The 12,344-nt window shown below is 44.9% G+C and overlaps 2 protein-coding genes across 2 annotated transcripts in view; both read right to left on the bottom strand.

The window, feature by feature from the left end:
• smkr1 (small lysine rich protein 1) overlaps positions 1–2,210 on the bottom strand; it is a gene marked incomplete at its 3' end in the record, with an annotated part of 3,254 nt that extends 1,044 nt beyond the window's left edge. The window contains exons 1-2 of the mRNA XM_031865608.1: positions 2,181–2,210; positions 1,474–1,562 (exon numbers count right to left, since the gene is read on the bottom strand). Coding sequence (XP_031721468.1) covers positions 1,474–1,562; positions 2,181–2,210 — 119 coding nt within the window. The remainder of the gene's footprint in view (positions 1–1,473; positions 1,563–2,180) is intronic.
• dhx57 (DEAH (Asp-Glu-Ala-Asp/His) box polypeptide 57) lies at positions 1,540–10,966 on the bottom strand. Its single transcript, XM_031865843.1, has 22 exons — positions 10,713–10,966; positions 10,382–10,585; positions 9,323–10,221; positions 9,026–9,210; positions 8,800–8,921; positions 8,423–8,618; positions 8,115–8,239; positions 7,655–7,788; positions 7,480–7,534; positions 7,148–7,362; positions 6,915–7,031; positions 6,713–6,809; positions 6,212–6,385; positions 5,824–6,024; positions 5,280–5,556; positions 5,073–5,168; positions 4,899–4,982; positions 4,655–4,792; positions 4,299–4,373; positions 4,047–4,181; positions 3,761–3,961; positions 1,540–3,015 (listed from the first exon to the last, which is right to left on the bottom strand). Exons 1-22 carry the CDS (start codon positions 10,820–10,822, stop codon positions 2,872–2,874), a joined length of 3,984 nt encoding a protein of 1,327 aa, XP_031721703.1. The 5' UTR covers positions 10,823–10,966; the 3' UTR covers positions 1,540–2,871.
• Between the last annotated feature and the right edge of the window lie 1,378 nt (positions 10,967–12,344).

The raw sequence follows: 12,344 nt of genomic DNA, 5'->3' as shown, positions 1-12,344 counted from the left end.
GATTTAACCACTAGAGGGCAGCAGTGTTAAATCATTTAATGAATCATAAACATTACACGATTTAACCACTACACTGTAGTGGTAGAAAAAATGAAGACGACAGTGGTGCCATACACCCCCCCTCCAAAAGTCTAAATGTGTGCACAAGTACAATCCTGACTTTCTTAACACTTTCAGTGTGTGGAATGTGGGCTAATGCTATCAAACGAAGCACTGAAGCCTTCAAAAATAAAGCGACACCTAACGACGAAACATCCAACGCTCGTGGGAAAGACTGTTGGGCTTCTTGTTGTGTATGCAGGTTTACATACACATGATAAATAAATGTCTTTGTGATCATCACATTGTATCATCTCATTTATTTGACAAGGGTTATGCCTGTTCAACTCCGCGAGGACGCCGGCGTCCTCGATCCCCTCCCCTTCCGTTCCGTTCCTACGGCTTGCTTGCGCAAACTACGTCACAAAATATGGCCGTGTTTGGTATCCCAGCATGCCCAAAACCCTCATCTTTGCAAAGAAATCATCGATTCTCTTTCATTTCTTATGGATTTTTCACAAAAGGAGCCCAAACACACACTGTCCAAAGTGGCCATAACCGCTGCAAGTCGGATCTTGCAGCATTTCGACGGAAAAGATACATTACAGACCCAACAATGTGCTAGCGGATGTTACCATGGAGCTAGTAGCTTCAGAAAACGCTAGTATCTAAAGTATAAACCATATTATATTCTTCTGTAAGCCGTCAACCAACGTATAACTTTGCATAACTGAGCTACCGTCATGCTCGATCATGCGCTCAATCGCAGCCATTACGCACAGTAAGTCCCTACTTACATACCATGTCTTCCACCATATATATATAGATTTTGAAATTTGCAAAGGCTAAATATAAAGGGAGAAACACCTTTAGTGTGTCAGAATATCATTTGGTTACCATGTGTCCATTTGGGTCTCCAAATATCCTTTTAGAGCTCCGCCTGGATCTCTTCATGGAAGAAACACTGTAGAATCGTCATACCTTGTCCAATCTTCTTCAAATTTGAGGCAGGTGTTCACTGATAGTGTAGTTACAGCCCTATACGGTCATTTACCTGTACAGATACAGCCACAGGCAGTTATTTATACTGAAAGATACTTTATTTTATGCAGACAAAAATCTTCAATTTTTACTGACTCCAAAGGCCCACTGCTCTGTTTCTATATGACCTACAGGTTTTCTGACACTTTTGATGCATATAGTCACAGTGGTTCAGAAGCTACAGCCATTTTAATTTGGGTATGTCATTTTAGGCGGTTTTGCTCCAAAATAGGGGTGGAGTTGAACAGGTAACAATATAGTTATTGAATACAAATCAAACCAAGAGTGAGATCAATTAGTTAAACTAATAGTGTTAATATTTGAATGGGCCCCGGGACACTTTGTACTTGAAAAGTTGGGCCCCAAGATCAAAAAGGTTAAGAACCCCTGCACTAGAGGACCTCTTTTTTTTGAGTGTTTTTGGACTCAGTCTTCTTGGTGGGTCTAGAACTATGAGACCTTGATTTCCCTGATTTGGTGGGCTTTGAAAAAAAATAAGGTTAACTACATTCAGGTTTGGTTCCTCTACTTTGACATGTTTTGATAGCCCTGATAGTCTATCAAACATGCCCTGATAGTCTGTAATGTTACATGTCGAGGTCACTTCCAATATGAGATTATTTATCCATCTGTAAACTTAGATGCGTACACAGAAGAATGCTAGAATTAACAGATCTGTTTTTTCAGATACACAACATGCTTTAATGGCTATGTAACAAAGTGCTTTCTCAAAACAGTTTGTGCTGAAAATTGTCACAAATAGAAAATATATACGCATATCTTACCAGTTCAGCACTTCGCACTGTAGTAGGTAAATTATTGTTGCATCCGAGACGTAGCTAGGCTTCACATGCAACACTAAGCTAAACAAGAGATGAGCTAAATGAATTGAATAAAATCCAACAGCCAGCTATCTTTGCTTTTTTATTTTTAGTGCAGTGGAAATCCTCACTTGTTAAGACAATAAGCTTTCAAATTCATTGGCAATCCTCCCCAAATTCTCCCAATTTAAAAAGCCCTCGCATTCACAATGTGAAAGTGCAGTTTTGACATCACGGTAACATTTAAATACATTCAGTGAATGTAAAACAGGGCGGTACCATGCAGAAGCTCTTGGATCTCTCAAACATGCATTACAAATAAATAACAATAATTACAAGTATGCAGCCACTGTCAGTGTAAGAAATCCAATATGGACCCAAGAAACTTCCGTTGTGAGTGAGACACAACCCAAAATAAAAATGCACTATAAACAAATGATATGAACTTAAACAATCAACTGTGTGCCAATAAAACTAGTCGTATGGCATTAATAAACACCTTTTTCTGTTGCATTTAAATGTCAAAATAAGACTTGTAAAAAATACAGAGAAGTGCTTTATTCCAGCAAGAACAATGCAGGTGATTGACAAACCTCCATCATAGAGACATTTTTTTTTTTTCTTCTTTGAAGGCAGAATTTGGTTTAAAAAGCCTCCAGTGCAGCAACAGAGTAATAGTTGTTTTTTTCTTCATGTAAACTGATACTTAAACAGTCAGTAGTGGTGTCAGCAGTACTTCAACCATAGGACATTACACTAAGTACAGTATCTGCCCTGCCGATCGGTCTGTGGTAGAACAATACAAATTCTAGCCAGTAGTTTACCCCGACGACCCTAAATAATGGAGTAACATGTTATCAAAACTGTGGCAGTGATGCAGGAGCAGACACACATGTTGACTGCAGAGCTCCAAGCATTTAAGCCCTTGAGGGTGACAAAAAGGGTTGCAAGGGGGCATCAAGTAGCAGAGCTACTGTGTAGAGACTAGGTGGACTATCATGTCGATGATGCGGGAACCTCGGGGGCAGCTGCACAGGTCCATGCTCGGGTTCCGGATTTTATCTTCCAGCAGCTGGTCCAACTCCCAGCGCAGCTCCTTCACCAGCTCAGCCACCTGGATAACACGCTCACATATTTAGCACCAATATCTGAAACAACCCCCTCGGCTAACAGCACTAACATCTGAACCAAACCGTGCATCGCAGCATGCAGACAATTTCTTTTTAGCATGTAGGGCAGACTATATGGCACCGCATCATGTTTTCTTAGTTTAAAGGGCCCCCATTAGTGTACTGCATCTCGTTTTCTCCACTGGAAGGGGGCACTTAGTCATGTTTTATTTACCATAGGGGCATCGAAAAAGGGCACTTTATCATGTTTTCTCCACTAGAAGGAGTCGTGGGAGTCCAGCGGCAGCATAAGCGAAGCACAGGTGGAGCAAGACTTGCTAGCACACTTAATTTAAGCTTCTGCGACATCGGACGGTGAGCAAAGTTGTGCCCTCAAAAGGATGCTGAATGGGAGACGAGCAACACTTTTCCTAGGGCTGAATTATATATTATATTAGGGACGGGTGCCAAGAAGGGAGGTGTCGCATTTTAGACTGTTTTTTTTCTTCATAAAAGCCTGTTAAATCCTTAGAGCATATAAAAACAACTTTAGAAACAGCATGTAACCTTTTTACACCATCACCTCTCACTGAGGTTTGGGCCATGCTCATTTATCATCAAAATATCACGTGTTTCTATATTTCAACTAAGCCAAAATCTGTACAGACATGTACAGGGAGATGTGCAAAGATATCTCAAACAGCGTTGTGCATGTAAACTATCAAATCTCGGTTATCTCTGATCTCTGACCTGATGAGAAGTGGCAGCAAAGCGGATCCATCCATCGTCGAGGGAGATGACAAACTCTCCCTTGTGCAGCTCCATGTGGACCTGCCCGCCTCCAAACAGCACCAGCGGGTAGACGGACACCATGCTGCAGTCCCTGATGAAGATGCGGCTCGTCTTCACCTTCTCGTGGTAAACCAGGTAGGGGCTGTTGTAGTGGCGAACCTGGAGCACGGAGAAAAGTCTCAAGGGGCTTGTACCTCTAAACAGCTGTTGGATACGAGGCCACATCTTTCCTCTTTTATCTCACCGTGTAGTTGACAGACGACGGGTGCACATGGACGCAGCCGTCGTCCTTGGTCATGTAACGGAGCTCGCTGGCTTTGGGCTGCATCTTCATCGCTCCTTTGCTCGTCATCTTGTAGTTCCCTTGAGGAGATCGCACCTAGAACAAAAGGACCAAACACAGGAGTGTGAAGCCAAGTCAAGGCACGGGACCGTTGTATCCCAACACACTGGCTTGAGTTTCTTATTCTGATGGAGGGAAATAATGAATACACACCTGGACCACATTGGGATAGAGGGCAGCACAAAGCATGGCGGACATCAGCCGGATGTTATCTGCGTTCAAGTTAGCCTGAAAAGGAATAACATTTATCATTATAATCAGATTGTCCTTAAGACTATAAGGTTACATTGTAGTTTATCTGTGTGCTTAAAAGCAGACTGAAATAAGTATGTACAAGTATGTGCAGCTTATACAATTGAAATAAATGATCTATAAAATAAGCTAGATAGAGGTACGAGATATCTATATTGTACAACTGATATATTCATGTGCATTGGAACAACCAATAAAAACACTTCCAGCACTACAATGCGGTTTTGTGTGTGTGTGTGTGTGTGTGTGTGCGTTACCTCGGGGCCGGTGGCCTCTAGAACACCATCGGTGCCTTTAGAGCTCATGCGCTCTATGACCCGGGCCCTCAGTCCCTCCTTGATGAAGCCAATGTCAGACAGCAGTTCGGCAAACTGCCTCTTCAGACTGGCGATCTCCTGCACAGATCACAACAGACATTTTTTTTTAAAGAAATGTCTGACATGTATGACAGCACAGTTGTTGAAGAGAGTGAAGTAGGCGCTTCAGACAGCACCGCCTCACCTGTAAGACTCGCCCAGACAGAAAGTTCTCCCTGCAGTAAAGGAAGCCAGCCTGGTTGCCATTCTTTGCAGCACAGCACCATCCCTGCAAGAGAGGGATGAGCCATCACATCTACCATTTGGAACGTCAACATTTCTACAAAGATAAGTGGACGAAGATGAGTGCAGTCTTTACCTTGTATGCCTGCAGCAAAGCTAGATGGTCACTACTGGCCAAGGCAAAGGCCAGCTTCTTCTCATTGGCTTCTTCCCGCTTATCCCATGGAGACACCTGGAAGACAGACAGAAGATCAAATATATAAAGCATTTCTATAGAAGGAGACACTTTTTGATTAATAATCATTATGTGAGTTCTTCTCGACAGCAGCAAGCGATTTCTTACAAATGGGGATTTGAAGGCCAGACTGGCTGCGATGGTGAGTGCCGGGTCGAGACAGCGAAAGATGGCACCGAACAGCATGAGTTTCCCGATGCGCACGTCAACGGGCAGGCAGGCCAGGTGGTAGCCCAGTGGGGTCAGTTTCTCATCTGCCGTTAGAGCTCCAAGGTCCCGCAGGCGCTGCTTGGCTGCATCCAAGCTTTCCAACGCCGGGGGCTCGATGAGCCGAGAGAAGACCGACTCCAGCGTCCGCTCAGCAAACACGTCCAGGATCTTGATTCTGTTGGCGAGAGAGGGAAATGGTAAATGCACGGGGAGATAGTGTATTGCATATCGTTGAATTTGACATGGTGCTACAGGTAAGGACTGTCTAGAGAGAGGACCCTCTCTCCATTGTCCATTGTCTCCAGTAAACCAGTTTCCATTCCCAAGCATAAGTCCCAGTAGCCATGTCACACATGAAGCTCTATTGTTTGCATTTACAGAGACAAAAAAAAAAAAAAAAAAAACGGTTGGCACTGAGCAAAGAAAAATCAGATGGATCTACCGGAGGCAGAGCTGCTCCAGAGGAACTCTCTGGATCTCAGGCAGCTGTTGCTCAGCCAGCTGGTGTTGGAAGCAGTGGCTGGTGAAGAGGTGGAAGCAGATCCCCGAGGCCACGCGACCTGCTCGTCCCCTCCTCTGCAGAGCGTTGGCCCGGGAAACCCACGAGTCCACCAGGCTCTCCATGCTTTTAGTTGCATCGTACCTGAAAATATAGTCAAGAAGAAATGTACGTATTAAAAACTCCACGTTGCACAGATTTTAAAAGTACTGTATGATTGATATTGATTGTGTGTGGCAACAAAAATATGGTACAATTCACAATGATTATTCTCTAAAAATGCACAAATTTATACAAATACAGTTCATCCAAAGACTCAACTTGAGGTTACCTTTTCTCCTTCATCTTGCCGGAGTCGATGACATATACCACATCGTCAATGGTTACCGAGGTCTCTGCGATGTTGGTGGAGATGATAATCTTCGTGACACCTTCTGGGGGGCGGCTGAAAACGGCCTGCTGCTCCTCATTGGACAAGGTTGAATGGAGTGGGTACACCGCACACCTAACGATGGGAAAGTACAGCCACATTAGTTAGCTTCTGATTAGTAGAGCGTTTAAAGTGATAGAAGATCACCCTATAATGAGATGGTATTCTTGCTGCCATGTACCAACCCTTAAAAAAAAAAAAAAAATAAAAATAAAAAAAAAAAAACTATAAAAACACAAATGTAAAATCATGTAGTCAAGGATTTGGTTTTAAACAAGTCAAGAAATTCTGGTTTGCCCCAAAAATGATAAAAAAGAAACTACCACAGAGCATTCATTTTATACCCTCATGAACAATAACAGGAACTAAAGTTGCCAAAAGCACACGACTTGACACACAGACCTGCTTTTGCCCCTGTTGTTGAACATTCTGTTGGACATGAGCTGCTCGTAGAGCATCTTGATCTCAGCCAGGCCGGGCAAAAACACGAGCACTGCACCTGGATAAAGAAACAAAAAGTTCATACTGAAACTTAGTAAAAGTTCACTCTCAAACGTCCAGTCTTGAATTCATACTACTGTGATTATACATGGCGGATTCGTACCTGGAGGGTAGTCGTGTTTTCCATCTACAATCCACTCCAGCAGGCTCTCCACCAGGTCCATGTTGATCTTGTCCAGGTCCATTGTAGCAATAGTCTTCAGCACAGACTTCTTAGTGTCTGCAGAAAAAAACAACACAAATGTAACATTCATGCATTAACAGGCAGCAACAGAATATTTGGACAAGAGGTACAGTATAAGAACCCATAAAACAGACCAGCTCCGTTTAACTCACCTTTGAATCTGACCGTGAGATCCTGCAGGCTGAGCTGCTGGTCTGGAATGGAGTCTTTGACATAGTCCTTTTTACAGAAAGACATGAAGTTCCACATGTCGTCACCCAAGTCGTCCACCATGTCTCTTGGCTCTACTTTGCTTCCTCGTCCACCTGAGGAAGACGAATTCTGTTTCCCTGAGCGCATATAAGGGCTGCCATCCTCAATGACATACCTGGGAAAATAAATAAAACTTAACTGAGTATTAAGACAAAAAGTCAACTACATCCTTTCACGTTTTAATATTCCTCAGCTGAGTTTGCCTAAATATTTGTTGGATTGAAGTACTTACCGGGATTTATCGATTGCATCTTCAAGGAAAAACTGGTCCACGGGAAACGTGCGACCTGAAACGAGAGAAATCCACTTAGTAGGAAAAAAAAAAACAATCTACGGAATGAGGCGTCTGAGTTGAACATGTGATGTGCATGTCATGTCTAAAACAGATACCACAAGTGGCTAATTACCTGGGATGTGGACAGTGGGACAGTCGTAAAAATACTCAGAGAAGAGTTTGGCATTGAGCGTGGCACTCATGAGAATGATCTTCATGTCTGGCCTCTGCAATATCAGGTCTTTTAACACCAACAGCAGGAAGTCACTGACCAAGAGAAGATGAAACAGAGACGGAGAGTGAATACAATTACAAAGAAGTAAATACTTTCCTGTTTGAGAAGGGAACGTCTGAGATTGACTAAATAACAAAAGGCTATTTGGTGACAGCTCAAAGCACAATGAGAGCACGGGTTTGATCGATACCCTGCTATTTTCTTGATTTTATGAATTGTACCCTTTTCTTTTTAACATCATTATTGATTGAGGCTCTGGCAATATTGTCTCCATCACACTCGTGCCAATAAAGCATAATGAATTGAAAATTGAATGCACACTTTCTGTACCATCTGTGAGTAGTCTATGTAATCTCACCTCTCCTCTGTTCGCTCGTGCACCTCATCCACAATGACGTGCGTGACGCCTTTGAGGTCCGCCTCGCTCTCCAGTCTCCTCAGCAACACGCCTGTGGTGCAGTACAGCAGTCTGGTGGCAGACGTCTGTCAGTCAGTGAAAAGAGAGGTAGAAGTCATTATTTTATAACACAAAGCTTGGCTACATATACTTAAGTTAGGACGTAGTATCACATGCAATGCATTCTAAGTCCTCTGGATCCAGTGACTAATGCTGATGGCTTAAAATCCTGCACACTACACACATGTACAAGTCAAATGTGGCCGTACCCGAACACTCTCCAGGCGGATCTGGTAGCCCACTGAGTTGCCGAGAGACTCTGCACGCTCCTGTGCCACTCGCTGGGCCACAGAGATGGCAGAGATGCGGCGTGGCTGAGTACAGATGATGTTGACCACCTCCTCCGCTGGTCCCCCCAATGAGTCGTCCAGAATGAACTGAGGGATCTGAGTGGTCTTACCACACCTGCAGAGAAGCAACAGAAGATAAACATTAAAACAGAATCATATCTGTTACCAAGAGCTATGAATGAGCTGAGCGTCTTTATATCTACCAGATATTTGCTTCATATAACCTTCTGGGATCTTTATTTTTTTTAAATAATGTATTTTTACATATTGTTTATATGCTACCCTCTGTGACCTACCCCGTCATCCCACTGACAACCAGCACCTGGCACTGGTCTAACAGGTCGAGGATGTTTTCCTTTTCTTTCCAAGCCGGCAGTTTCCTCCTCTGCTCCAACATGGACCTGAAACGCCCCGATGACTGGGTGAACGGGAGGATGAGAGAACAGCAATGCATTAAAATACATACACCATGTTGGAGAAGATGCGAGCTGTGACACAATGTAAAGATGGGCCTTCTTTCACCTGTTTACTCTTAAACTCTCGGCACAGCTTGCCATTTTCCTTCAGTAGGTTGTCTATCTTCGGGTTGTGCCTAGTCGCCATCTTCTTCCTCAGATTGGCGTAACTCTCGTTCTCAACCGGAACATCCTCATCCTCATCGTCCTCGTCCCTCTCATCCAGCTCCTCCGCCTCTACCGTCTCTTTCACTTTAAAGACAGAGGTGGGATTTTAACTCATATACACACACAATGTTGAGCTCGATTTGGTGAAAATAGGGACGATAAATAATAAAAAAAGGCATTGATCTTGTTGACTCACGATCTATTGGTCTCCGGTTGGCAGGTGGAGCAGTCCTTCTGTTGCTAGTATGATTACCATTATTGGTACCATTACTTCTGCTTTCTTCAGCAGCGTTGATCCTCACACTCTTAGCCATGGGAAGAGATGGTGGAGGAAGCACCACAACGGGCAGTGGCGTGCTGTATTTGTGATGACTGACAGCCAGCAGGTCCTTCATGGTAGTTTCATCCTCGCATAAAGTGATCAGAGTGTAAACAACAGGCTCGTTGCTCTTTGCCGCGGCCAACGCTTCTCCGAACAATCTCTCAGTCACGCTGAGCCTCCCTGCGGCCCCGAAGGACTCGTCAGTGGTGCTGAAGGCAACTACTGGTGCCTGGAATGGGTAACGGTTCCCTTTGGGGAATCGGACCTCTAGTTCATACTCAGGAGGAGAGTAGCTGCTGAAGCCAGGCTGGCTCGGGCCGTCCAGGTCTGGGGAACCAGCCCCAGATCTCCCTTTAGTGGGGAGCTCGTGCTTAAACTTGCACTTGTTCCCAAACCGGCAGCCTTGCCCTTTCAAGAAGAACCGGCAGACATCTCGGATGCTAATGGATCCTCCTCCACCTCGACTCCCGACTTGCCTACCATTCTTAGCAGCATTGTCTGAGAGGAATAAGAGGTCCAGGGTTATTGTCCAGACTGTATTGGCAATGCGCTCACTGAAGCGCTCACCATAGATGGCAGCTAGAGCCAGAGCTTCTTCCTGCCTCTGGCTCAGCCACTCATCCATAGGCACCGCTTCGAGGCCATCGGGGGAAACTGCTTTCTGGCCGTAGCGCTCACTGAAAATCTGGCAGAGGAGCTGTTCCAAAGTGGCACCGAATTCCCCTCCACCAGACTCCAATGCTTTTTTTCCACGCTCCCTGTCAAACCCATACCTACACAAAGTCAAGATGAGGAAACGAATGGTTAGAAGACAAGGGAAACCTTCACCAACTCAAATCTTTTTAGTTCCTGACAGCACAGCAGCAAAAAAACAGACTTAAGATGAAATGCACGATCATTTTCAACAGCAAAATAAACTAATCCGAACATCACCTGCAAAGTTTTCCTATCGCAAATAAGGAGAGGACAGGCTCAGGGGTAGGCCGGTCCTCATCGGACTCCGTCTCATACGCTGGGCTCTCCGCCCTCTCCACAGGCTCATCAGTAGTGGCCCAAAACTGGCCTTCGTCGCGGTGGTCCAACTCGTCAAATTCTTCCTCATTCTCTTCTCCCTCCGAATAATCTGAAGCGGAATCACTGAGGCAGAGAGGATGATACGAGTTCATGTCAACGTGCAACAGACAAACTTAACTGAATTCAATAGAATTCCAATTAGTTTCTAAACAGGTAAAGGGATGTACCACATTTAGTAGAATGTACTTACTCATATGGCTCGTCAAAATCCCGTGTCTGCAGATTCCGCAGAAGCTCCTTGAGTTGCTCTTGGTTCTCATTAGTCATGAAGAGCTTCTGCAAGGGCATGGTGCTCATCATCTCTGGCCTGATGGTGTCACTTGACTGTGGGCTTGTTCGTGTCCTCGCCAGGGACCTTGGGAGAGCCTTGCCGCTGCTTTTCCCATCGTCTCTGCTTCTCCCACTGCCTCGATCTCCACCCCTTCCTCGACCTGCATCCCTGCCGCCGCCGCCACCACCACCACGGCCGCCGCCAACACCACGGCCGCCGCGGGCACCGCTACCACTGCTACCACCACGGCCACCGCTACCACCACGGCCACCGCTACCTCGTCCTCTCCCAGGTCTTGAGGCAAAGCCAGGTCAACAAAGAGAGAGTGAGAGAGGAGGGTATAAGAGGAAATTAGCAGGGAATGGGCACATTGTGACAAACTTAAAGTCTTATATTTAATTCCTTCACTATAAAAAGGAATACCTGCTAGGACGAGGGGGTCCAAATTCAAGGTTGAAATCATCTCCTTCATCCCAGCACCCAGCTCCTCCTTTCTTACTTCCACCTCCACCTCCGCCACCTCCACTTCCACGTCCACGTCCACCTCCTCTTGGCTTGTTAAACTTTCCCCCTCCTCTGTTTGGCTGCCCGCCTCTTCTCCTTGCACTCATTTCTCTGTTAAAAACATACACACATGGTTTTTCAGACAACATATTTTTAAGTAGTCTAGTATTACCACCACCAACACATGCTTGAAAACACAGCTGTAATCCCACAGAACACTCACCTTCAATTAGTGTCCCTTCATAGCAGCAATCAATCTGTGACGTAAAGAGACATAAAATGCACAGTTTGAATGAATCTTGTCAGGAATGTACAATAATCCTGGATACACCAGAGAGAGCCATTAGTCCAGGCAGGCAGCTACTGTACATCCACTGCAGAGCACTGTGTCGCACATCGCTGTGGGGGGGCTCGTCGTGGCACTTAATTTCAACTGTGAGCAATGAGATGGTGGCTGACACACACACACACCGCTGGTGGCTACAATTATGCAATCATACACGGTGGCATGCAGACCGACAACCCAACCAGGACGATGACCATTAAACCCAACCCCCGGCTGACTGACAGAACAAGATATAGTTAGCAATAACGTGGTGTTGTGTCGCGTAGTGCGACACGCCGGGTCTGTAAAGTTGATCAAGCTTCAGCTAGCTAGCGAGCTAACAGCTAGCTAGACTCACTCTTCACTATATTCATCTAACAATCTAACAGAGAGAAGCTTTATCACGAGCCAAGTCGAGATGTTAAAATGCTCAAGAATACCATTAGTATATGGAAAGATATCATCAGCGATAAAGTACAAAAAGTACCTGAAACACACAGCGTTAACTTTCATAAGTATGGACAAACCTGAGACAGCAGTTTCACCGGTAGACTGCTTGTCTTTGATTGGTCGAAACTCAGGGTTCATACTTCCGTTTCCGGTGTTCGGTAACGTTTTTAGGATATCATACTTGTTAACGTTCAATGTATTATTTGTAAGCATCTGTAGGTTGTTGGACTTTATATGGTCCACATATACTGAGCTAAACTATACTATAGGAG

This window comes from Anarrhichthys ocellatus, unplaced genomic scaffold (assembly GCF_004355925.1).
Source record: "Anarrhichthys ocellatus isolate YVR2014 unplaced genomic scaffold, GSC_Weel_1.0 scaffold33, whole genome shotgun sequence".
Classification (NCBI taxonomy): domain Eukaryota; kingdom Metazoa; phylum Chordata; class Actinopteri; order Perciformes; family Anarhichadidae; genus Anarrhichthys; species Anarrhichthys ocellatus.
The sequence above is the reverse complement of the archived record's forward strand: the minus strand, read 5'-3'. Positions and strand labels throughout refer to the sequence as shown.